The 23,173-nt window shown below is 39.5% G+C and overlaps 1 protein-coding gene across 1 annotated transcript; it reads right to left on the bottom strand.

Annotated features, from left to right (window-relative positions):
• Nucleotides 1–8,551: 8,551 nt before the first annotated feature.
• rnf26 (ring finger protein 26) lies at nt 8,552–12,502 on the bottom strand. The gene has a single exon (XM_066662957.1). The coding sequence runs from the start codon at nt 11,758–11,760 to the stop codon at nt 10,438–10,440; it is 1,323 nt and encodes a 440-aa protein (XP_066519054.1). The 5' UTR covers nt 11,761–12,502; the 3' UTR covers nt 8,552–10,437.
• Between the last annotated feature and the right edge of the window lie 10,671 nt (nt 12,503–23,173).

Genomic DNA, 23,173 nt, shown 5'->3' with positions numbered 1-23,173 from the left:
GCCCAGTCATTGCTCTTAGTCCAAAATTTCAGAATGGATGTGGTAGTGTAAGGGAAATACCAGATGAATGAGGCTATGAGAAGTCACCTGAAAAATGACACACTAATCATATGTGTAAAAAAATAATGACACACTCATAAGGCTCAGATTTTATATAGATTTAACTTAATGACATCTTCTTTATCACCCCTATATTTGTAATGCATCTGCAACAATGGGTAGCCGTTTTTAAATAGATCCTTTACAGACTGAAATATTTGCTCAGTATTACACACACAATTATAAATTCATTTCTCATAAACATGCCTGAGGAGAAGTGAAAATATTGTCATTTAAAATGACACCAAATTGTAAGTCATTCAGTCTGGAAAGTCTTTACACTGGATGTTACAGCAGTTCTGAGAGGAGTCGATGGCATTCACACATCAGAACTCCAGTAAGGCCAGAAACTGTTGCAGGATGATTAGTTCTGAACCACAGAATAACACTCTAAGGTACTGGACGGCAGGCCATCACTCCACACAACGTTTAGACTGCTCCAGAGCCCAAAGCCCATGACCTTTTTTAACCTTCTAGCCTGGCACTGAGAATAGTGCCCCAAAGCTTGTTTGCAACTCTTTGAGTGAAGCCCATTTTATTTGACATTTTGAGTAGAGATTACACGAGTTGTGTGTGTATGGCTGAGTTCACTACTTATAAGAGGTGTCTACACATTTTAGGACATATAGTGAAACTCCTTTCTGTTTTCTCTTCTTCATTTTGAAGACGTCTATTGTGCACAGCAGTAGGTGGAACTGACCCATTTAACATTACCCTGTCTGACCTCTGAGATTTATATGAATATTTGGGAGATTACGTTCTCAGTAAATTGTGTAATCACGGAGGTGGACCATGGTCACTGTGTGGACCTCCCTCATCAGTGTGTGGATGAGACTCATGTTGCTTGCTTTTGTTCTCTAGGAGCAAGAATGTAAGCTTCTTATTGGCAAAATGAACTCATGTACATAAGCTTGCTCATTCTGCCTCATCTGGTTTAGAGCCAGTCTTGGAGAAATCTGCAGGTTAAAAGAGACAAATCTTCGGAATGAACTGAAGACTAGTTTTACTGCTTTTCTGTTTCATAACTCATTCCACTAGGGGATGCAGAAAGCCACAATGCTTTCCTTTATAACCACTCCCAGGAAAGTCGAGCTAATGTCCACATATGAGCTGATCTTAGATAGGGATTAAACAAATTAGTCTTTTTAAATAATGACATTAAAAAAAGTATATATGTGTTAAAATTCATTAATTCATTATATATATAATTCATTATATATACAGTGCTGTGCAATAGTTTTAGGCACCAGAGATTATGAGAAGTAAGTGTTAATACAAATAAAACAAACAACAAATAAGGCCCAACATTAGAATAAATAACATTATTGCATATATATATATATATATATAACATAACGTGACACTGACGTGGTGCTTGTGTCTTGTGTTGGTGTGAGTGGATCAGTCACAGTCACGCTGCTGAAGAAAAAAGTGAAAGGAGACAAAAAAGTATGCAGAGCAACACGTGGACTACTGTAATAGTAGAACTATATTATGCCTCTGTCTGGTCAGTGGGGCTTAGAGAATGGCCAGTGAGTGCAGAAGCAAGGTCATAATGTTATGGCTGATCAGTGTATATACAGTAACGGTTAACATAAAACAGATGGCACTGTTGTACTCTGGTAAACTACCAGCAGGGGGAATCAATCCATCACTTAAGCATCGTCTTTTCTATAAAGACGCTCTGGGACTTCTGTCCCAAAAGAAAAAAAATAAATAAATAAAATAAATTGCTAAAATCAACTACACATAAAATACAGAAAAAAACACGTTGATTAACAGTAGTATCCTTTAACAAATCTTTGCACAAAAACAATACCTTGTCGTTTCTGTGGAAATAAATATAAAGGGCATGTTTAATAAATTATGAAATCTTGTTTTTAAGTTTAAGTTGAAAAAAAATTAGGTTACTTTTTTGAATGATTCAGCCAAGACATTTCTCATTGGTCAGGACCTCAGGAGCGGAACTGAAGGCCTAACACTTTAAATCAACCAACACCCTGACTAGGATGTGACTGTGGACTCAACCAGAATAGATTTTCTTATCGAGTTTTAAGTGCAAATCAAACAGTATAGATATTGTGACCTTGATTTAGACCTCCTTTGAGAGTGGAGATTCAAACATAGGGCGAAAAGGTGGCACAGCTGGTGGTGTCACTACCACATGGCTCCGGGTTCTCAGGATCCTGGTTTAAACCCTGCCTCTGATGTTCTCCCCAGGGTCTGAGTGGCTTTGGCTCTGCGCAAGTATTCATAGGTGTAAGAGGGTGAGTCACTGGGGCAGTGTGTGGTGCCCTGTGATGTACTGGCACCTCGTCCAGGGTGTGTTCCTGCCTTGAATTCTTTGATTCCAGGTAGGATTTGGACCATGACCCTGACCCTGACCAAGAGGAAGTGGTTACAGAAAATGAGTGAGTTCAAACATACTGCTTCATTCACACTAACTGAAACTGTAGGTAGCTGTGCTAAAGAATACTGATTGTAAACACAAAAATAAAAAAAAGTAGACTGTGTTCATTTCCCAGTCTTCCGAGAATGGACGCGTCTTGCAGATCCGCAGAGAGCTTTTGCCCATAAATTTAATTAAACTTTATTATGGAGAGATAATTCATTTAGTGTGCTGATATGGATTTCATGAGTCATACACAACAGTGGTTATAAATATCCATTTCATCCACATTATTGAACTAGAGTATGTAGGGAAATCCCATTATGTGTCACTGACTGCAAGATCATTCTTCCAGTCTTCCTCTGACAAACAGGAAGCCTTTCCTTTCTCTGCTTCATGATGCTTTCTTCCTGAGTTAAAACTCTTATAATTAAACCTATTGTTCTCACTGCAGCTGGACACTGTGGACTACTGCGAATCTCCCGATGTGTTTGTAGCTTTTACGTTTGATTTCATTCCTTTATGAAAATGATTCCATTTGAAGTATTAATACAAACAAAGCATTGCTTATCTCTTCAAAACAATGCAGCCACATGTGTTCTGATATATCACACGATGAAACATTTTTTCTTATACATTAATTAATTAAAGCTTAGCCACTAAGCACCCTGGGAATATTGGAACAAGGAGCTGTCCAAAGTGCTAAATGAGCCTCACCTATACATGACTATGTTCACATTACCAGGCTGAAGTGACAGAAATCTGAATTCTTTTTATATTTGCTTATTTTGACAGAAATCACATTTTTTCAGGACTCTGTGGACATGTCATATCCGATCCTTTCAAATCAGATATGAGTCACTTTCATACGTGGTGCTAGACTGGATTTCAATGTGAATGGCTTGTATGTATGTGCTTAGTGCTGTGGTCTCCATCCAGGAGTGGCACTCACCAGCAGACTGTGTCCCAAATGCCTCTCTACTTTCTACATAGTGCATGGCATGGGTGATAAAACTGTGGCAGCTGAACATAAATGGGTTTGTGTTAGACATACTGCACAGTGATTGGGTGTAGAAGACATTATTTTCACACTTTGTGCACTACCCAAGGCTTAAGGATCCATTAGGGATGCACATAGTTTTATAATTTTCATAGAGAAGACTGAAATGAATTGGGATGCTCTGGAGCAGCTGAACATAACCTTCGGACCACCATGTCCTATAATAATTCTGGGCTGAAAGGGTATAAAGTCACAAAGCATTGAGCTGTGGAGCAGTTAAATGCATTCTTTGGAGTGACGGAGTACCGCTCACTGGCTTTAGGGATTATTTTGGGTGGGGTTTGTGATCCAGTACCAATCGTCCAGCATCGGTACCTGAACACTCTCATGTCCACAGCTCAGTGCCAACAAATCTTCACAGTATCTTTCCAACCTCTAGGTATAACACATAAGAATATACATGGTTCTTACAGCAATGAGGGATGGGCAGGTGTAAAGGATTTTATTCGATGTAAGGGGCAGAACTGTTCAATTTTGTATAATAATAATAATAATAATAAACAAGAAAAATGAAAACTAGGCAAGCCTAGTTTAGCTGGACCGCCATTAGCCATATAGCCTTTGTCACAGAGGTGTTTCAAATACAAGAAAGCCCAAAATAATATGGAGAGATTAGTCTCAAAATACTTCATAAGTGCGTAAATGTAATCCACAAAGTCACAAATCTGTTTCACTATTCACAAATGAATACATTTCAATCTATGTGTCACGGTCGGCAATTTGTACAAATAGTTACATTCATAAATACATGTTTTTGGTTTTCATAAATATATCATATTTTTATGCGAAAATAAATACATTTGTTTAAATTTACATTGAATATATTTATAAAATCAAAGTCTCGAATTTAAAATTTATTTGTAAAATGTAGAATCTGCATTTGTGGATTAAGGCACTCACGTGTTTTTCGTGACGTGTATTTTTTCATTTCCTTTCGCGGGTTTTTGAGACTTTCCTTTCGTATTTCATCCGATCCAAATACAAATGCAGCCTGATCCACAAATGTGGCCAGCAGGAGAACGATCTACCGCTAGGTGGCACTGTTATCTCCCCCCATTGTTTCAGGACTGATCTGTTGCTCTCAGGGCCGCAGCTAAACCCCCTGTAGGCGGGACTGTGAGTCCATTGGCTGCTGCCATAAATGATGGACAGCTAACTCTGGCTGTGGATTGGCTAAATAAAAGTGATGACCAATGAGAAGCGCAATTTCTGTTTAGGGGCCGTAGGGTATTTGCCCCTCTCCTTAGGGCACCTTCAAAAGTGTTGCACAGTGATCCCTCACTCCTAACTGTCTGTGATATTTAGCTGAATTCAGCGGCTTGGGCGGCTGTTTGTTCGAACTTCCACATTAAAAGTTGCGCAAATGCGTCTCCATTTCAGTTGGCCCCACACGTCCTAAAACAACAGTGGCTTGTTCGCCTCCTGGCCACATTTGTGGATCAGGCTGCATTTGTATTTGGATCGGGTGCAATGCGAAAGGAAAGTCTCAACATTCAAACACGCCCGAGAGGAAATTAACAAATACTAGTCACTGAAAACACGTGAGTGACTTGAGCCACAAATGCAGATTCAACACTTCACAAAACATTTTAAATTCGAGATTTCGACTTTACAAATATATGCTATGTAAATTTAAACAAACATATGTTACTTGTGTTTTATTTGTGTATTAACATTTACGCATTTGTAAAGTATTTTGGGACTAATCTCTCTCCATTCCCTTGTCATTGGAAGATCTGGAGAAGTTTGCTGCTTCATATCAATGTCTTTGTTTTCATGTGGCTTTGATTATGTGATTGTGTTTACAGAAAATATGGAGGGCAGGACTAATAAATGCAGAAATGAAAAAAGGTGTTTTGTTCATAACATATAACATAGCATCAGTGTTTTTCTTGTTCATTTTATTTAAAAATGAGATTATCTACCACCAAAGAACAAAGACCAAGGGCATTTTGTTGATTTTAAGAATTACAATTACTTATTTATTCAAATATTGAGATTAAAGCATGTGAAGTTTAAGGAGGCAGCTCTGAGTTTTATAAACACACTAAGGTCAAAAAATGTCTCCCCACCACTTCCTTTTACACTATTTCAGTCAAAGACACACACTAATGTGAAATAAGACAAATTCAGCAATCCTCTCTCTGTGAGGTACAGGGGTTGGACAACGAAACTGAAACACCTGTCATTTTAGTGTGGGAGGTTTCATGGCTAAATTGGACCAGTCTGGTGGCCAATCTTCATTAATTGCACATTGCACCTTTAAGAGCAGAGTGTGAAGGTTCAATTAGCAGAGGGTAAGAGCACAGTTTTGCTCAAAATATTGCAATGCACACAACATTATGCGTGACATACCATAGTTCAAAAGAGGATAAATTGTTGGTGCACGTCTTGCTGGCGCATCTGTGACCAAGACAGCAAGTCTTTGTGATGTATCAAGAGCCACGGTATCCAGGGTAATGTCAGCATACCACCAAGAAGGATAGAACACATCCAACAGGATTAACTGTGGACGCAAGAGGAAGCTGTCTGAAAGGGATGTTCGGGTGCTAACCCGGATCGTATCCAAAAAACATAAAACCACAGCTGCCCAAATCACAGCAGAATTAAATGTGCACCTCAACTCTCCTGTTTCCACCAGAACTGTCCGTCGGGAGATCCTCAGGGTCGATATACACGGCCGGGCTGTTATAGCCAAACCACTGGTCACTCATGCCTATGACAAATGTCGGTTTCAATGGTGCAAGGAGCGCAAATCTTGGGCTGTGGACAATGTGAAACATGTATTGTTCTCTGATCAGTCCACCTTTACTGTTTTCCCCTTTACTGTTTACTGTTGTTTGTGGAGAAGCCCCAAAGAAGCGTACCACCCAGACTGTTGCATGCCCAGAGTGAGGCATGGGGGTGGATCAGTGATGGTTTGGGCTGCCATTTCATGGCATTCCCTTGGCCCACTGCCAAGGACTACCAAACCATTCTGGAGGACCATGTGCATCCAATGGTTCAAACATTGTAGGCGGTCCGACAAAAAAAATGCCAAAAATGGAGATATAAGGTTGTGTTTCAAGAAAAAGGATTTACAATTTAATGGAAGTAGTATCCATTTTGTGGCGATCAAACAGGAGTCTCCTTCTAAAAGCTCTGTATCAAATGTCTTCCTATATATATATATATATAAAACAGAAGGCAATTTCCCTTCATAGTCTGCATTTCTGGGCTGTAGACGCCACAGTGTCATGACCCTACGCAGGAAGCAGAGAGCCATTAGAGATTTTGCCTCTGTAAAATTTGCTATTGAGCTGAAGAATGGGGACCAACTCAGCTGTGTCACACATTTCTCTGAGGACTAATCAGGAATGGAAGGAAATGGACTCCATTCCAGTCCATCATCATCGGCTCCCACACCCACCCTCTCAGCTGCTGAACCCAGGAGATTAAACATGCAATTTTGATGTCCTATTCACACCCTACGGTTTCTCAAACATATCATCACCATTGTTTCAACAGACAAAACATTCCTATCTTTAAAATAAGTCAATGCAAATTCATATTTAATATCAAAAAGTATTTTGATATTGTTTCTTTTCCCTTCACCTGAAATGAAATTTTTACTTTTTTGCTTTTGTACTAACAGCAACAACATGATAGTTTAATTTCAAAATGCCTATTTATATTTCCATATTTTTTTATATATTATATTTTGCTTGTGCATGTTTTACAATAGTGTATAATTGTTCTGCAAAAAAGCCCCAAAAACCTCCTTTCTCTTAATCTTTAACTTCAAAAGAGAAGTGTTCATAACATTACATACGCGTGTTCAAGAAACTAAGAACATAAATCATTTTTTAAATAATTATAAACAAGAAATGAATATGAGAATGAGAATTAGCACTCGTGTTACAATTTCAAAATATATCTAGGACCATGAGGTTATTCGCATCTATAAACAATTTGCTTAAGATACATTTTTAAAATTATTCAAATATGAAAGCATTGTTCAGACACTGCAGTGTTATGAACAGTTTTTAAAATCTTTGGTGTCACTGCTGGACTGAAAATTGTCCACCAAAAAACACCCAGCAGTCAGCATCCTGTGTCTGCTGATGAAGGATGGGAGGACGACAAACACAAACTGTGAAGCAACAGATGAGCTACTGTCTCTGACTTTATATCTCCAAGGTGGAGCAATGGGGTAGAAGTGTCTAACAGAGTAGACACAGAGATTAAAAACTCCAGCAGCACTGCTGTGTCTGCTCCAATCATACAGTGCAACACCAGCACGACGTAAGTATCACTGCAGAGCTGAAAATGATCAACCACCCAAATCATACCTGTTTTGCGGTGTTCCTGGCCAAAGGAAAAACTGTGAACGGGGGTGCACAAAGAAGGCAGAGTGTTCTACAAGGATGAATCAAAGAAGAACAAGTGTTCTACAAAGATTAGTCATAATTCGCAGGACACCTTTTTATTTCTTAGATATGCTACATGAACACTTTCCAATTGGAAAGCTAATATAATGGCTTTCAAGTTGGCAGCATTGTTCTGGACATAGCCTAAAAGTTAGGCCCTCTCACCCAATACTTGCTGGGGTATTCAGATAAAAGGGTATCCTGCGACTTTTGACTCACCCTGCAGAACTGCACAGTGCTCTTCTGTGGTCAGCAGAACTAAGACAACCAAGAGTGTAGAAGTAAAGTAGTAGTCATAATGTTATGGCTGATCATATCATTTTAAACAGGTATTTGCCAGTACTGAGATGACTCTTCCCAAATAATTGATTATTGTGCATTTCTAAATTGTGAAGAATCAAAAACAATGCTTTTGATATAAACTATAAAATATCTGTTTATACTCTGTGGCACCTAATTTACAGGAGTTTAGCTCTTATCCAAACCAATGATTATATAACCTATAACAATAACAATTAATATGTGAAAAAGAAAACATTTGATACATCAGAGTATGTCACTGTAACAATTTTATTCTAAACAATTGCAGATCATTTCTATTGGTCCATTCCAAACACAATGTAAATTAAAGCCAAAGTTGTCAGTTTTAAAAAAAAAAGTTTGTTACTACACCGTATGTCCAAAAGTTTGTAAACACCGCTTAAGATTAGTGACTTCAGTCATTTTAAAATACACTCACTGTAGAAACATTTATTTGTGCTGCCACAGCTTGTATTATCTCCTTAGGAAAACACTTAGCAATAATACTAGTTGTAGTAGTAGCAGAGGTGGTAGTAATATGCCAAATGTGGACTATCAGGCCTCTATCACTGGGCTACAGATGCTCTAGTTTTAGTGGCTTTTGTGATTCATCACCCAACATCAAACTGATTTCACTGTTATTGTTGTGGCTGACATCTAGTCTAAAGCCTCAGGAAGCTGTTCCTTCAGCAACAATATGTGGGGGGGGGGGGGGGAATGTTGGATGTACAGGTGTCAGACATAAGTGGAGCCCAAAGTAAGAAGCAAACTCATTTATTCTTTTACTGTGTTTCATACTCACACCTGAAACTCATCTCTGCCGACTAGTGAGAATACAGATAACAATACAAACACCAGCACACATCCATCATCATCCTCAGACAATATGCATACACCATCCATAACCCAACAACGAGGGGCTGAAAAATATGTAATTGTGTTAAAACTATCTGACACAACATGTTATTGGCTGTTGACAACATTTGGCAACTTTTACATTTTGGATAAAGAGATTTTATTTCCCTGATGTTGTGCTGCATTGTCTTTTGTAAAAAAAATAACCAGCCATTTAATTAAATGTAAACTGTGCAGTTCTAATACAGACCAGGATTGTGTTATTGGTGTTACTGTTTGTTCATTTGGCACTGATTTGAAAGAGCATTCGTTTTTACAATGTTGTAAAAGAAAATGCTAGATTCTGACTTGTAGTTCACAAGTTCCAAGTCAACACTGTGATGAAGAATGTTCCTGCCTTGGCATAGTGTGTTAAGGAGCTGAGAAAAGGGCATCACATAAAAAAACTCTTAAAACATCCTCTAAGTGCCTGCTAAAAGGTTTTTCCTCTGGTGCCACTGGGCATTAGGATACACTGTAATACCCTTTGCTGAATTGAATTTGGAGCCAAATTGTAAAATTGTGCAGCAGAACTGAGGCCTAATGTTTGGATTTCAAGGAATAGGGATCAATACCATTTATATGAGGACACGAGCGCTAGAGAAAGCACCATCACAAAACATCATTGTTCTTTCTAAAGCAGATTAACCATATGAGCTATTTAATATGAGACCCTAAAATCTAGAAATAGGATCATGTGTGCATATCAGATGGAAGGAGTTAAAGGCCAGCAAAGCAAAACACTGCCAACACTAAGAATAAATCTATTAATCATAGCAACAAAATGTTCCCATTTAACCTTTGTCGAGCAATTTTTATCTTTCACATTGTAAGGCTAGAGTATTGCATCACACAGATACATGTGCCCAATATTATCTCAATGCCAGTCCACTGCATAGTGCATATTGTTTTGGATTGCAATGTAGGAATATAACTCTGTAGTTGATACTACATGTAAAGCTCACATTCACATCAACACTGTGGTATAAAAGATTAGTGTGTATCAATACAAAAGCTCAATTATAATAGAAAAAAAACACCATATGAAAGATACTGTAGTAGCAAGCCTTGACTTAAGCTGAGAACAGCTCTCAAACGTAGAAAAGAGCGTGACAATGAGTATTAACACTTGACAGTAGCAAAGGTTTCAGCACAGTGGAATGGACAAAAGATTGACAGCGAAAAGGTGACCTACAGTCTTTACAGCTGAGAGTTCACCAATAGAAAACAGTCTTGCTTAATTACACCTGAGATTCACAGAATTACATCTGAGATACATGTCCCCCTTAGAGATACACGTCCATGGTCTGCAAGATCATGTGGCGGCACAGTGGGCAGTTGTGCTGATAGATGGGTTGGCGAAGCAGGATGTTGGTACAGTCCCGACATAAGCACAAGTGACGGCAGGGCAGGAGCACCACAGTCTTGGTGCTGTCCTGGCAGATGACACATTTTTTCCTCTCCTCCTGCTCCTGGAGTAGATTCAGAAGATTATCAGCAGGGTTGCTTTTGGAATCTTCCTCTGATGGCATCTTCTGCAAAGGTCTTTGAGTGCTGGAGCTTGGAAGTGGCAGATCGGGCACTGGAGGGAGGGCTTGTGGTTGATCTTCACGATCAGCCACATCTCCTTCTCCTCCTTGTCCAGCCTCGTCATCCTGATGAGCTTCTTCCTCGCCATTGTGCTGCTCAACATCTCCATCTCCTGTCCCTAGAGCTTCCCTCGCTTCAGTTGTTGTCCAGAGGCCGAGACGGCTGCGGGGCCAGGAAAACCTCTGCCATAAGTTCCTCTCGAGTATGTAGAGGCGCTGTAAGGTCCTCTGGAGACGTTGTAGTGTGGGAACTGTGTTGACATAGTTTATTATCCACTGAACTCCTCTGTGTGAAAGGGCAGGGTTCAGGTAGATGGTAGCACTTACGATTATGACCAGTGTGAGCAGGAGCCCATAGGAGTTTAGTAAGAAGACACTGATGAAAATGTGTGCTAGAGAGCCCAGAAACTCCATAGCCAGTCTGCACGGTGTCCAGAGCAGGATGGAGGTGCCCACTATTGTGCTGTAGAAAAAGGTGAAGACAGTCAGGGTCAGCTCCAGGGCTTTCTGCAGGGGGCTGGACACAGCTTCCACCATGCTGACCATCAGGCCGTACAGGTTCTGTGTGCCAATGAGCAGGAGGTTGATGATGGTGTTGATGAAGTACAGCAGAAGGCTGAACAGAATGCCAAGGCCCTCACAGGCCTGCCGCAGCAAACCGTGTCCCGATAAAAGTCCCCGGTGCAGGAGCTCTTTTGTGCGCAGCAACAAATGCGAGGACAGATAGCCCACCATCTTGCAGCTTTCAAGCAGACCACCAAGCAGCTGCATCCAGCCTCCGATCATATTGTGGGTCACCACCGTTACACCATCCATCATTGTGATGAGACAGAACAGAGTGACATTCACACACTCCACCAGTGAACTTGTGAGCAACATGGGTAAACTCCCAATGAAGGAGACTACAGCCACCAACAACCGAACTATGGAGTTCACAATCACAAAATTTAAGTCCAGCAGGAGGCAAAATAAGTCAATGCACTTTCCAATGGAGCTGAAGAGCAAGTGCAGCAAACCCATTCTAAGAATCTCTTTGCTGACCCCTTAGAGTCAGACAACTATCATCAGTGGTTTTGTCTTATTAGATCTTGTAGGATGAGGAAATTAGAACCAGCTGGACAGTCGACATTTAGCCAAACAAACAAGGCTTAACTGTTAAGGTTTACAGAGCTTCTAGATTGTGTTACATTATGTCCAGTGCTTAAGCCCGAAAAAGGACGTGTTAAGTGGATTTCTTCGTCAAAATAGCATTAACAGTCGTATTATAGTCACTCTAGCTGTATTATTCAGCAAAGATATCAAGTGGACATTTCCAAACCTGGACCAGGTGCTAAACAACTAGCAGCCGCTGTGACAACTGAACTCTGCGCGGTGTCAACAAGTAACTTAGAAAAGTCCAAAAGCTTAAAGCAGACATTGTGTTAGGGGTTGTGCTGAAGAGCTCATGCAACTCTTTAATCTCAGACAGGTAAGTGGACTCGTCTGTAAAAGTGACCGGAGCAGCGGGAGGCTGTTTCTCTGGGGCAGGCGCTCGGCGGATGTTTATGTTTGAAATGCTCAGTCAGACAGAGCTAACAGTCAGCACACGGTTAGCGTCTCTCTTTAAGTCACCACACACGCAGCGATAAACCTCCACGACATGACCGCTCCCCGCTCAAACACACCGTCTGAATGAGCGCAAGATAAATTCCTAACCGTTCTCATTATTCACTTTCTCTTTAAAACAGTGTTCAGCTCCCGATACACAGCGCCATGTTAGAACGGATCAAAGCCGCGCTGCAATTGCGCAGAACCGACCAAAAAACAAAGCGCGGAATTGTGGGTAATCGCCAGTCAAACAAGCGTCATACAAAGAAAAATCACTGAACAACTTAGAAATACTTTATTATTATTATTCTATTAATATTCAGAATATTTGTGTTAATTAATTTCTGTTTGTACTCGATTATATTATCTTCAAATGTAAATAAAAAATATTTTTTCAACACTTCACAAATTATTTTCCCCCACGTATAAATATTAACATTTTTTTATAATGAATAAATTAATTGAACAATTCGTGCATTAATACATATTTTGTATGCACTGTGGGAGGAAACAGAGCACCCGGAGGTGTGGCAAGTCACGAATGCATCCTCATTATTTTGGGCAGATTGAGAACTTTTCATATATGTAATTTTAGGACAGTTTTAAGAATAAAATTGTCGTGATGGAACATACTGAACATCATATTTAGACAGAACTACCTATTCAGTCCTGTTACTTTAAAGTAAATGGCATTTAATTGGATTCATTCATTCATTCATTCATTCTCTGTAACCGCTTATCCAGTTCAGGGTCGCGGTGGGTCCAGAGCCTACCTGGAATCATTGGGCACAAGGCGGGAATACACCCTGGAGCCAGTCTTTCACAGGGCAACACAGACACACACACACATTCACTTACACCTACGGACAATTTTAAGTCGCCAATCCACCTACCAACGTGTGTTTTTGGACTGTGGGAAGAAACCGGAGCACCCAGAGGAAACCCACGCAGACACAGGGAGAACACGCCAACTCCTCACAGACAGTCACCTGGAGAGGGAATCGAACCCACAACCTGGAGCTGTGTGACTGCGACACTAGAAATATGTGAATCCAAGTATAAATCTCTGTGAGGAGTTGGTGTTTTCTCCCCGTGTCCGCGTGGGTTTCCTCCGGGTGCTCCGGTTTCCTCCCAGAGTCCAAAAACACACATTGGTTGGTGGATTGGCGACTTAAAAGTGTCCGTAGGTGTGAGTGTGTGAGTGAATGTGTGTGTGTTTCTGTGTTGCCCTGTGAAGGACTGGTGCCCCCTCCAGGGTGTATTCCCGCCTTGTGCCCAATGATTCCAGGTAGGCTCTGGACTCACCGCGACCCTGAATTGGATAAGTGGTTACAGAGAATGAATGAATAATTGGATTTAATTTGGTAGTCTATTTTGAATTATTTCAGTCAACACAAGATGTATGACTTAATTGTAGACATCATTGTAAACTTTCTCTAAGTAACCACTTACAGATTTTATGATTAAATTAAGAGCATTGCTTGGGAGCAGGAGTCATTATTGTGAAGCATTATATTTTTGTTGCTTTATGATTCTGATAGAAATAGTTGTTTTAAAATATCATCTCATTAAACAAATAAATAAATAAATAAATAAAAAACATCTCAGTTATGTCTAGTTTTTAATTTTTCTACTTGAACACATCAGCTGTTTCTTAAACTATATTAAACATTCATTATATTTTTGCTTTTTCCTGTATCCTTTTGGAGAGTGACAGTATGGAAACAGCAGTTCCCACCCTGGTTCAGTAGAAGCTTTGCCCATTTGCTATTAGTCCAGTTTAAACGTAAGTGATAAACAAAACAAAACTGATTTGAAAACAGGAAAAATGTGGAGGCCAATCTACTCCAGGAACACTGCATCTGAAGCTTAAAAGATTTTATTCCAAACATTTCAATGTCCTGAAAACTTCTCACTTAAAAGTCAATAAATGAACAATTTGACAGAAGTTTCGCTGTCAGTTTGAGAAGATGAATGTAGAGTGTCTGTGAACAACAGTTGGTCTAAGAAACTCTTAAAAGCTGTTACATTAAAATTGTGCTATTTTGAGGCAGTTAAAGAAATTCGCCAAATTTCAAAGAATATTAGCATTAGCTTCTAGCATTACCTACCAATACTGAGCTGCTTCCAAAGTTTATTATTTATTTTTGCCAGTGGAAAAATCAAGCCCAGTTCGTTCTCTCTCTCTCTCTTTCTCTCTCTCTCTCTCTCTCTCATACACACACACACACACACACCATATCTGATGAGACGGGACACAATTGTTTCCATGTTTGACATTTTTTTAGTGCTGACAGATCACGCCATCTTTAACCTTGGGTTAAAGCCAAACACTAATTCTCAACTCGAAGGCTCTTGGGACAATAAATAAACTTCACTGTTAAACAAAGACTGACAGAACAGATCTCTGGGTCAATCAGACAAAGCCACTGTGTGTGTGGGTGTGTGTGTGTGTTATTGTACTCTCATAAACCCTTGAAACCTTTTCTTGTTACAAAAAACCTTGTAGGGTTTGTTTGTAAAAGGAATTCTTACCTCAAAACTCAAATGTACCCAGCTTCCCCCCTCACCCCAAACTTGATCAGCCAAAACACATTTAGTGTCCAAAGTTTCTGGGGCTCTGAGGCTCATGTAAAGCGTAACAGTATGTGCAAGGCACACATCTGGACACTTTTGAATCACCAATCCACCTACCAACGTGTGTTTTTGGACCATGGGAGGAACCCAGAGCACACAGAAGACACCCACACAGACACAGGGAGATCACACGAAACTCCTCACTACCTGGTGCACCACCTTGTTCCATGTAAATGTGTAATTATCACACAAATTTTACTTAGATGTTTACAACTTAAACTGTATCTCCAATGCAAAACCAAAGAACCAAGAAGCATACATCTCTTCACTAATCAACTACATATAAAATGTGTGTGTGTGTGTGTGAGGGGTGGTGAGTAGATTATGTCAGATTACATTTTTTTTATTAAACTGTTCCTTTAAGTAAGTTAATGAAGGCATATTCAAAGTCACATTAGTTTAAAAATAGACCAAAATACCAAGATAATACATCACTCTTAAAAAAGTGTCCTTTCAGAAATGTTTTTTGAGCATGAATTACCTGGAACCTAATATAAAGGCTCTATAACAGTTAAATTCTTTAATATAAAAAAAATTCATACATTTGAAAAAGTTCTTTTGGGAACCATCCATTCGATGGTTCAGTTTACTTTTTTAATTTTCAGCTAGATTTATTTCTTGTGTACAAAATCACTACTCAAAATGGACCTGGAGGCAGTGCTCTTTTGAGGCAGAACAAATATCATTGGATACCAACCAAAAGGCAGATGCTAACAAAAAATGGAATGGCTCATGGCTGCTGCCTCTAAGGAAGCAGAGCATTATTCTATAGCATTCTGTAGCACCTTCAGAGGCAGAAATCATAACTCAAATGTGCAGGAATGTACTTCTTGAGAGTTTGTTTTAGAGGCAGCTGTGCATTATATTCCTCAGTTACATTACCTTCCCATGGTCCAACCAACTACACAATACAGTGGTTTTCAGTATCCTGTTTTAATTTTGTTCCTGAAATGATTGGTGAGATGGAGGCTGAAATTTTAAACGGAATGTATTTTTAATCTTGCAAAAGTAGCAAATATGACAAGTCTTTTAGAACAACCCACTTGAACTAATATGTTGATTGTATGAAGTGTTTACAGTTCTGTAAAAATGTCTTTTTCTTTTAATTTTTCTTTATAAGTATTCTTAATCCTTGACCCCGTGTTTCTTAGCACTCTGTATTGTATATTTAGTTTGATGTATTTTAGTAGCAAGTCCATTTGTTTAGATATTAATCTGCACTAGAATGTGAGCTCTCAGAACTGCTTGCTATTTACTCTTCAAAAAAGCTGTGTTGGCTTTGTCAGTATGCCAAATGTAATGTGAGGACAACTATTACAATTCAGCTAAAAAAGACACTAATTCAACCACTGGGGGTAGATCGTTGTACAGAAGCTTCTGTGGGAAAACACAAACTCTCAACATAAAAAAGCAGCAGTGTGTAGACTGGCCTCTTCACAGGCTCTGACCTCACATACCACAGCAGCCCACGGGTTCAGGCCAAGTGCAACATGTGCACACTTGAAAAGACTGATATGGAGGCAGCCAGAAAGAGTAAAGATAATATTGATTTGTTGAAATTGATAGTCCCTTGGGCTGATATTCTTGGTCTGTGAACATTTGCCTTCCCAGGGATATTTCTTCATTGTGCCTACTCATGCCCGACACAGATGAAATGCTGCTTAGTCACAACGCACAAGAATCTAAAACCAGAACACTTTTGGATTATTAATTATCGCAATTACTTGACAAATGTATTTCTCCATTAAAAATATTCTTTTGTGAATTGGCAGTGTAATATCAAAGTGTGATTTCCTAGAGACTAGAGTTCCCTGTGATAAATAGCATTTAAACTTTCATTTTCAGATCCATAAATTTCCTTCCATGATTGATGACAACAAAATGAGAATGGCTAAAATCCAAAGTTTGTGCTCGCTCCTCACTCCTGAGCTCACACTCTGAACTGAGCTGTGGTGCATTCTCATTTAAAGAAACAGGCACTGAAACCAGTTGTTCTGAACAGGTCTGTTTGATCCTTGTGGTATTTTGAACAAAGAATTTCATCGATGTTCCATTACGACCACAGAGAATTAGATTAAGCAGGGGTATATGTCCTTTTTATTTAAAAAATGCAAACTATGCCCATAACTAATACTGAATCATTAAGAAAATATTTGAAAATGATGCATCAAATATATTATGAAACCACTGAGTGACATCTGAGACTTTCATAATTATGTGTGTCTTTACAGAGTCTCTATAGTAACGGCCTCATAAAAAGTCGGGCACAGATGCTAAGTGTCCATTCATTGGTCTGTCATCTTGTGAGGATGCTTTGTGTAAATGGGAGCCTAAATGTCTTCATCCTTCTGCCTCTGAGCCCCTCACTGTTGCACACACATACGCACACAGTCATAGCCACCACCCTTGTACTTGACACACAATAGTCTCTTCACATTCATGCAGACTCCAAAAACATGCATGGGGTCCAGAATGGAAAGAATGACATCGTTTCCATTTCCTTCCTTTAGGCTGAGGTCCTTAGAACTGAGGAAGGGTCTTCCCACCAGCAGAAAGAAAAGCAAGATAAACACATCGTTGTCACACATCAGTCACTTGAGAGGCTCCTACATTGTTACCTCTCTTCCGTATGTTTATGTATAATATGAAAGAGTGAAACTGACTTATCAAATGCAAAGATGATTGTACAGTCTTTTATGTGAATACAAGTAGAAACACGAAAACAAGAATGTAACCAACTTACTTCCTGTAGTTTTGTGGCTTTTGTGATAGTTCTCTATGGTAATTGTTCTGATGTATTGCATGGAAGTGATTTCAAAGTCCAACACCAAATAAAATTTGGGTCTATCAGTGCCAAGGTTTTTAGGGAGCCCATCACTTCTGAAGACTGCATACAGAAGACACAGAATCCACCATGTTAGTTTAGGAGTTAAGAGAGATGTAATTGGTCTTTCTCTCTTTGTATAGATGGGATAGCTCCCGCTCTATTCTCATCAAATGGCATGGTCTCCTGCCAGCTAATGTGATGGACTGGGGTTGCTGGTGCTCACTTGTTGTGCGTGGGGCTGTCCAGTGATTTTGCAATGGCAGCAGGGTGAAGAGAGGCTGTGGTTGACATCATGTGTCTCAGAGGAAGCACCCTCCTGTCCTCACCCATCCAGGGTTGGTGATCTCATGTGTCATAGGGGTGTTCAGCCAATTGATTAGCGGTGGGAGATTGGAGATGATTAATTATTGAGGAAAATTCTGCAAATATGGGTATAAATATATATTGCCAATTTAATTCAAAAAATCAGCTCCATCAAAGCTTAATTCTGTTTTTAAACAATTATGGAATAGCACCATTGTTCATGAGTCGATAGCAGTCTTGAAAAATAAGTCTCTGTTCATTTATTAACTGCAAGTAAAATGGGAGCCACCTCTGTCCAAAGTAAAGCCAGTTTGTATTCAGAATGGCATTTCCCATGTCAGCTCTCCTTAGGAAACAAGGGAAACAAACATATAGAAGGAAAAGGAGGTGGTTTTCCTTCTTCCCTTTTTTCACAATAGGCTGTTATTTCACATACATTATGGTGTAGGTGAGACTTTTTTTAAGATGATTTACAGCATTACGTAATTTCATAAGATTAACTTTTGAAATATTTAATATTATATATTTTTTTCATTTTTAAGAGTCATTTTTCTTAAATATTTTTTAATTTTCTAAACATATAATAGAACAGTGGATGACTGATGTGTACTTTCTATAGAAAGACTTAATGACCTATTGTTCAGAACTGTGCTGAAACATGTCAAAACTGAAAGAAGGGTCTGTTTTTATACCCGGCTCAAAAAAACATTAAGGGAAGACTTAAACAACACAGTGTAACTCCATGTCAATCACACTTCTATGAAATCAACCTGTCCGATTACGAAAGAACACTGACTGTGAATCAATTTCACCTGCTGTTGTGCAGATGGAACAGACAACAGGTAGAAACGAGAGGCAGTTAGCAAGACAACCCCTATAAAGGAGTGCTTCTGCAGGTGATTCTGGATAGGCTCCGGACCCACCACGACCCTGAACTGGATAAGCGGTTACAGATAATGAATGAATGAATAGAGATTATAATTAGGCTTTTTGGACAAAAACATACAAAAATATTAAATAAATAAAAATAAATAAATATAATAATAATAATAATAAATAATAACAATAATAACAAAACATAAAATAAATGCCAACCCAACAATAATAATAAAGTAAAACATGAAAAGTAAAAAAGGAATGACACAGATGTTTTTATATTACAATCTCTTGAGAAACTTACACTGTACTCAGGTGATATACATGTCTCTAACTGTGGTAACCAGTCAGATTGGAGGGAAGCAACACTGACTGTGAATCAATTTCACGTGCTGTTGTGCAACAGACAACGGGTAGAAACGAGAGGCAATTAGCAAGACAACCTCTATAAAAGAGTGGTTCTGCAGGTGGTGACAACAGACCACTTCTCTGCTCTCATTCTTTCTGGCTGATGTTTTGGTCACTTTTGCATTTTGTCAGTGCTCTCACTGTGAGGTAGCATGAGGCGGTGTCTACAACCCACCGAAGTCACTCAGGTAGTGCAGCTCATCCAGGATGACACATCAACGAGAGCTGTGGCAAGAAGGTTTGCTGTGTCTATTAGCACAGTGTCCAGAGCATGGAGGAGATACCAGGAGACAGGTCAGTGCACCAGGAGATGTAGAGGGGGCTGTAGGAGGGCAACAACCCAGCAGCAGGACCACTACCTCCTCTTTGTGCAAGGAGGAACAGGGGGAGCAGTGCCAGAGCCCTGAAAAATGACCTCCAACAGGACACTAATATCCATGTTTCTGCACAAACTGTCAGAAACAGACTCCATGAGGGTGATGTGAGGGCTCGACATCCAAAACTGGGGCTTGTGCCGGGTGATTGGCATTTGCCAGAGAACACCAAAATTGGCAATTTCGCCATTGGTGCCCTGTGCTCTTCACGGATGAGAGCAAGTTCAAACTGAGCATGTGACAGAGTCTGGAGATGCAGTGGAATACATTCTGCTGCCTGCAACATCCTCCATCATTACTTTCTTTGAAGGCCTCACAGCCCTCCATGTGCTAGCCAGAGGTACCCTGACTGCAATTAGGTACTGGGTTGAGATCCTCAGACCCATTGTGAGGTCATATGCTGGTGCAGTGGGCCCTGGGTTCCTTCTGATGCATAAGTGCTAGGCCTCGTGGCTGAAGTGTGTCAGCAGTTCCTGCATGATGAAGGCATTGATGCTATGGACTGGTCTGCCCGTTCTCTAGACCTGAATCTAATCAAGCTCATCAGGGACATCATCCACCAAAGCCACATTGTACCACAGACTGTCCAGGAGTTGACTGATGCTTTAATCCAAGTCTGGGAGAAGATCCTGCCGGAGAACATCTGCCATCATCTGCTGTCATCAGGAGCATGCCCAGGCATTGTAGGGAGGTCATACGGCACATGGAGGCCACACACACACACACTACTGAGCCTCATTTTTGACTTGTCTTGAGGAATTTCCACTGAAGTTGTATCAACCTGTAATTGGATTTTCCACTTTTATTTTGAGTATGATTCCAAATCCACACCTCCATGGGATAGCAATTTTGATTTACATTGATCATTTTTATTTTATTTTGTTCTTAACGCATTCCACTATGTAATGAATAAAAAATTTCAGCTGGAATATTTCATTCATTGAGATCTATGATTTGTTATTTTATTTTTTTTTTTCTTTATTTTTTTGAGGTGTGTGTGTATATGTATGTGTGTGCATATATATATAAAATCACTCCAGACGACGGTCTGTACACCCTAACAGAATGAGTGTATATTCTATGATGTGGGATTACTTTTATCCTGAGGAAAGTGATTAATATATTTGTAAAGACTGCACTGAACATGTTCTTGGAGATATTTCCAGAGCAGTTAATCTCTTAAATATCTATGGCTTCAAATCAGCTTTTGCTTTTCGTTGAGTCCTCTTCAATTATGCATCTCTCGTGGTTGTGTTTTCAATTAATATTCTCTCATTTGAATTTTGGCTCTGAAGTAAGTTAGGCTCATGCATTCAGGTTGAACCTAAATGATGTGTGTCTGATTGCAAGTAAAATATGGCAGCATGTCAGACTGGTGGTAATTTAAATAACTAATAGATAAACAAAACAAGTGATTGTGAAGTGATAAAGAGGGATTGGGAAATGGTTGTGAAAATAAAAAAAAAATAAATGGTACTCTTATTTGTACAAAACTCACACATGCATCATCACCAACTTCATTCATTCATTATCTGTAACTGTTTATCCAGTTCGGGGTTGCGGTGGGTCCAGAGCCTACCTGGAATCATTGGGCGTAAGGCGGGAATACACCCTGGAGGGGGCGCCAGTCCTTCACAGGGCAACACATAAACAGACACATTCACTCACACTTACAAACACTTTTTGAGTCGCCAATCCACCTACCAACATGTGTTTTTGGACTGTGGGAGGAAACCGGAGCACCCGGAGGAAACCCACGCGGACACGGAGAACACACCAACTCCTCACAGACAGTCACCCGGAGTGGGAATCGAACCCATAACCTCCAGTTCCCTGAAGCTGTGTGACTGTGACACCACCTGCTGCACCACCGTGCCGCCCGTCACCAACTTATTAATTTTTTTAAATGTCAAGATATATGTAAGACATGAGCCTGCACCTTGTACATTAATTTAGCAAATACAGCTATTCAGATATTGAAATGCTGCCTGAAACATTCCATGCATGTGCTTTTCCCTTTGCCCCACTGTCCACTCCAGACGTTGAGGTTGCAAAAGATACAACAGAACTGTGTATTTTTATAGATAGAGAGAGAGCACCAAAAATCAAGTTAAACATAGTAGAGAAGCCAAAGATCTTTGTTTAAAGCAGAGCAATGGAGCATAAATCCACTCTAGAAATACAACAGTTGCAAACACCTTTTTGAGAGTTATCAGTGTGTTATGTTGTGGTCAATAGCAGTTTCCCTCCAGGTGAGCAAATACCTTCTGTCATCACCACAGTCTGTTTCACACATCTGCAACCTTTAATCTCACAGCATCTCTGTATCTCCACAAATATGTCTCTCAATTTATTGATAAAATATAATATATAATTTAACAAAATAAAAAATTAAAACTTATCACAGCTCAAAATTTAATAAAGAATTAAGAAAACAAAATATAGGGTTTAGGGTGTAGGCCTTGCGCCGAGTGATTCTGGATAGGCTCCGGACCCACCACAACCCTGAACTGGATAAGCGGTTACAGATAATGAATGAATGAATGAATAGTGATTATAATTAAGCTTTTTGGACAAAAACTTACAAACAATATTAAATAAATTAAAATAATAATAATAATAATAAATAACAATAATAACAAGTAAGAGTAAATTTTATTTTTACACAACTCACACCTGCATATATATTTTTATAAATTGTCAAGATATATGTATGACATAAGCCTGTAACTTTTATGAACACAAACTTAGCAAATACAAATTCAGATACTGAAATGCTGCCTGAAACATTTTCATTTATGTGCTTTTCCCTTTGCCCTTTTCTTGGTTAAGTGAGGTCCCTTTTGAGATCTGTATCGGTGTCTTATGTTGTGGTAGCACGTTCCCTCCAGATGAGCAAATACCTTCTGTCCTCACCACAGAGTGTGTCACACATGGTCTGCTGTAACCTGCAATCTCCACCAACTCATCAGTGTGTCTACGGCAATGCTCCTTCCTACCTGAAAGAACTGCTCACTCCATCAACCTCATCACGATCTCTCTGCTCTACAACCTCAAATCACCTTCTACTCCCCAGAACTAAGCTTAGCACCATGGGTGACAGGGCCTACTGCTCTGCAGCCCCTCGTCTGTGGAATACACTCCCTGACCACCTGAGAGCACCGCTGACGAGTAAGAATTGTTTAGAAGAATATATAATTCATAAGTAACCTGCTGATGTTTCCATCATCGCTTTTGTTTTCTTTTTCTCATGAAAATATTTTACCTTGTAGCACTTTAAGATTTGTTTCAAATGTAAAGTGCATTATAAATAAAATATATTATTATTATTAATTTTATTAAAATTATTATTATTATCTCACAGCATCTCAGTATCTCCACATATATGCATCTAAAATTAATCTGAATGCAAAGAGTTAAA

This window comes from Hoplias malabaricus, chromosome 1 (assembly GCF_029633855.1).
Source record: "Hoplias malabaricus isolate fHopMal1 chromosome 1, fHopMal1.hap1, whole genome shotgun sequence".
NCBI classification, from domain to species: Eukaryota; Metazoa; Chordata; class Actinopteri; order Characiformes; family Erythrinidae; genus Hoplias; species Hoplias malabaricus.
Note: the sequence above shows the minus strand (reverse complement) of the source record. Positions and strands in the feature narration are given on the sequence as shown.

Bases quoted from the DNA above. Each gene is read 5' to 3' on its own strand.
- rnf26 (XM_066662957.1), bottom strand. From the start codon at position 11,760: ATGGGTTTGCTGCACTTGCTCTTCAGCTCCATTGGAAAGTGCATTGAC.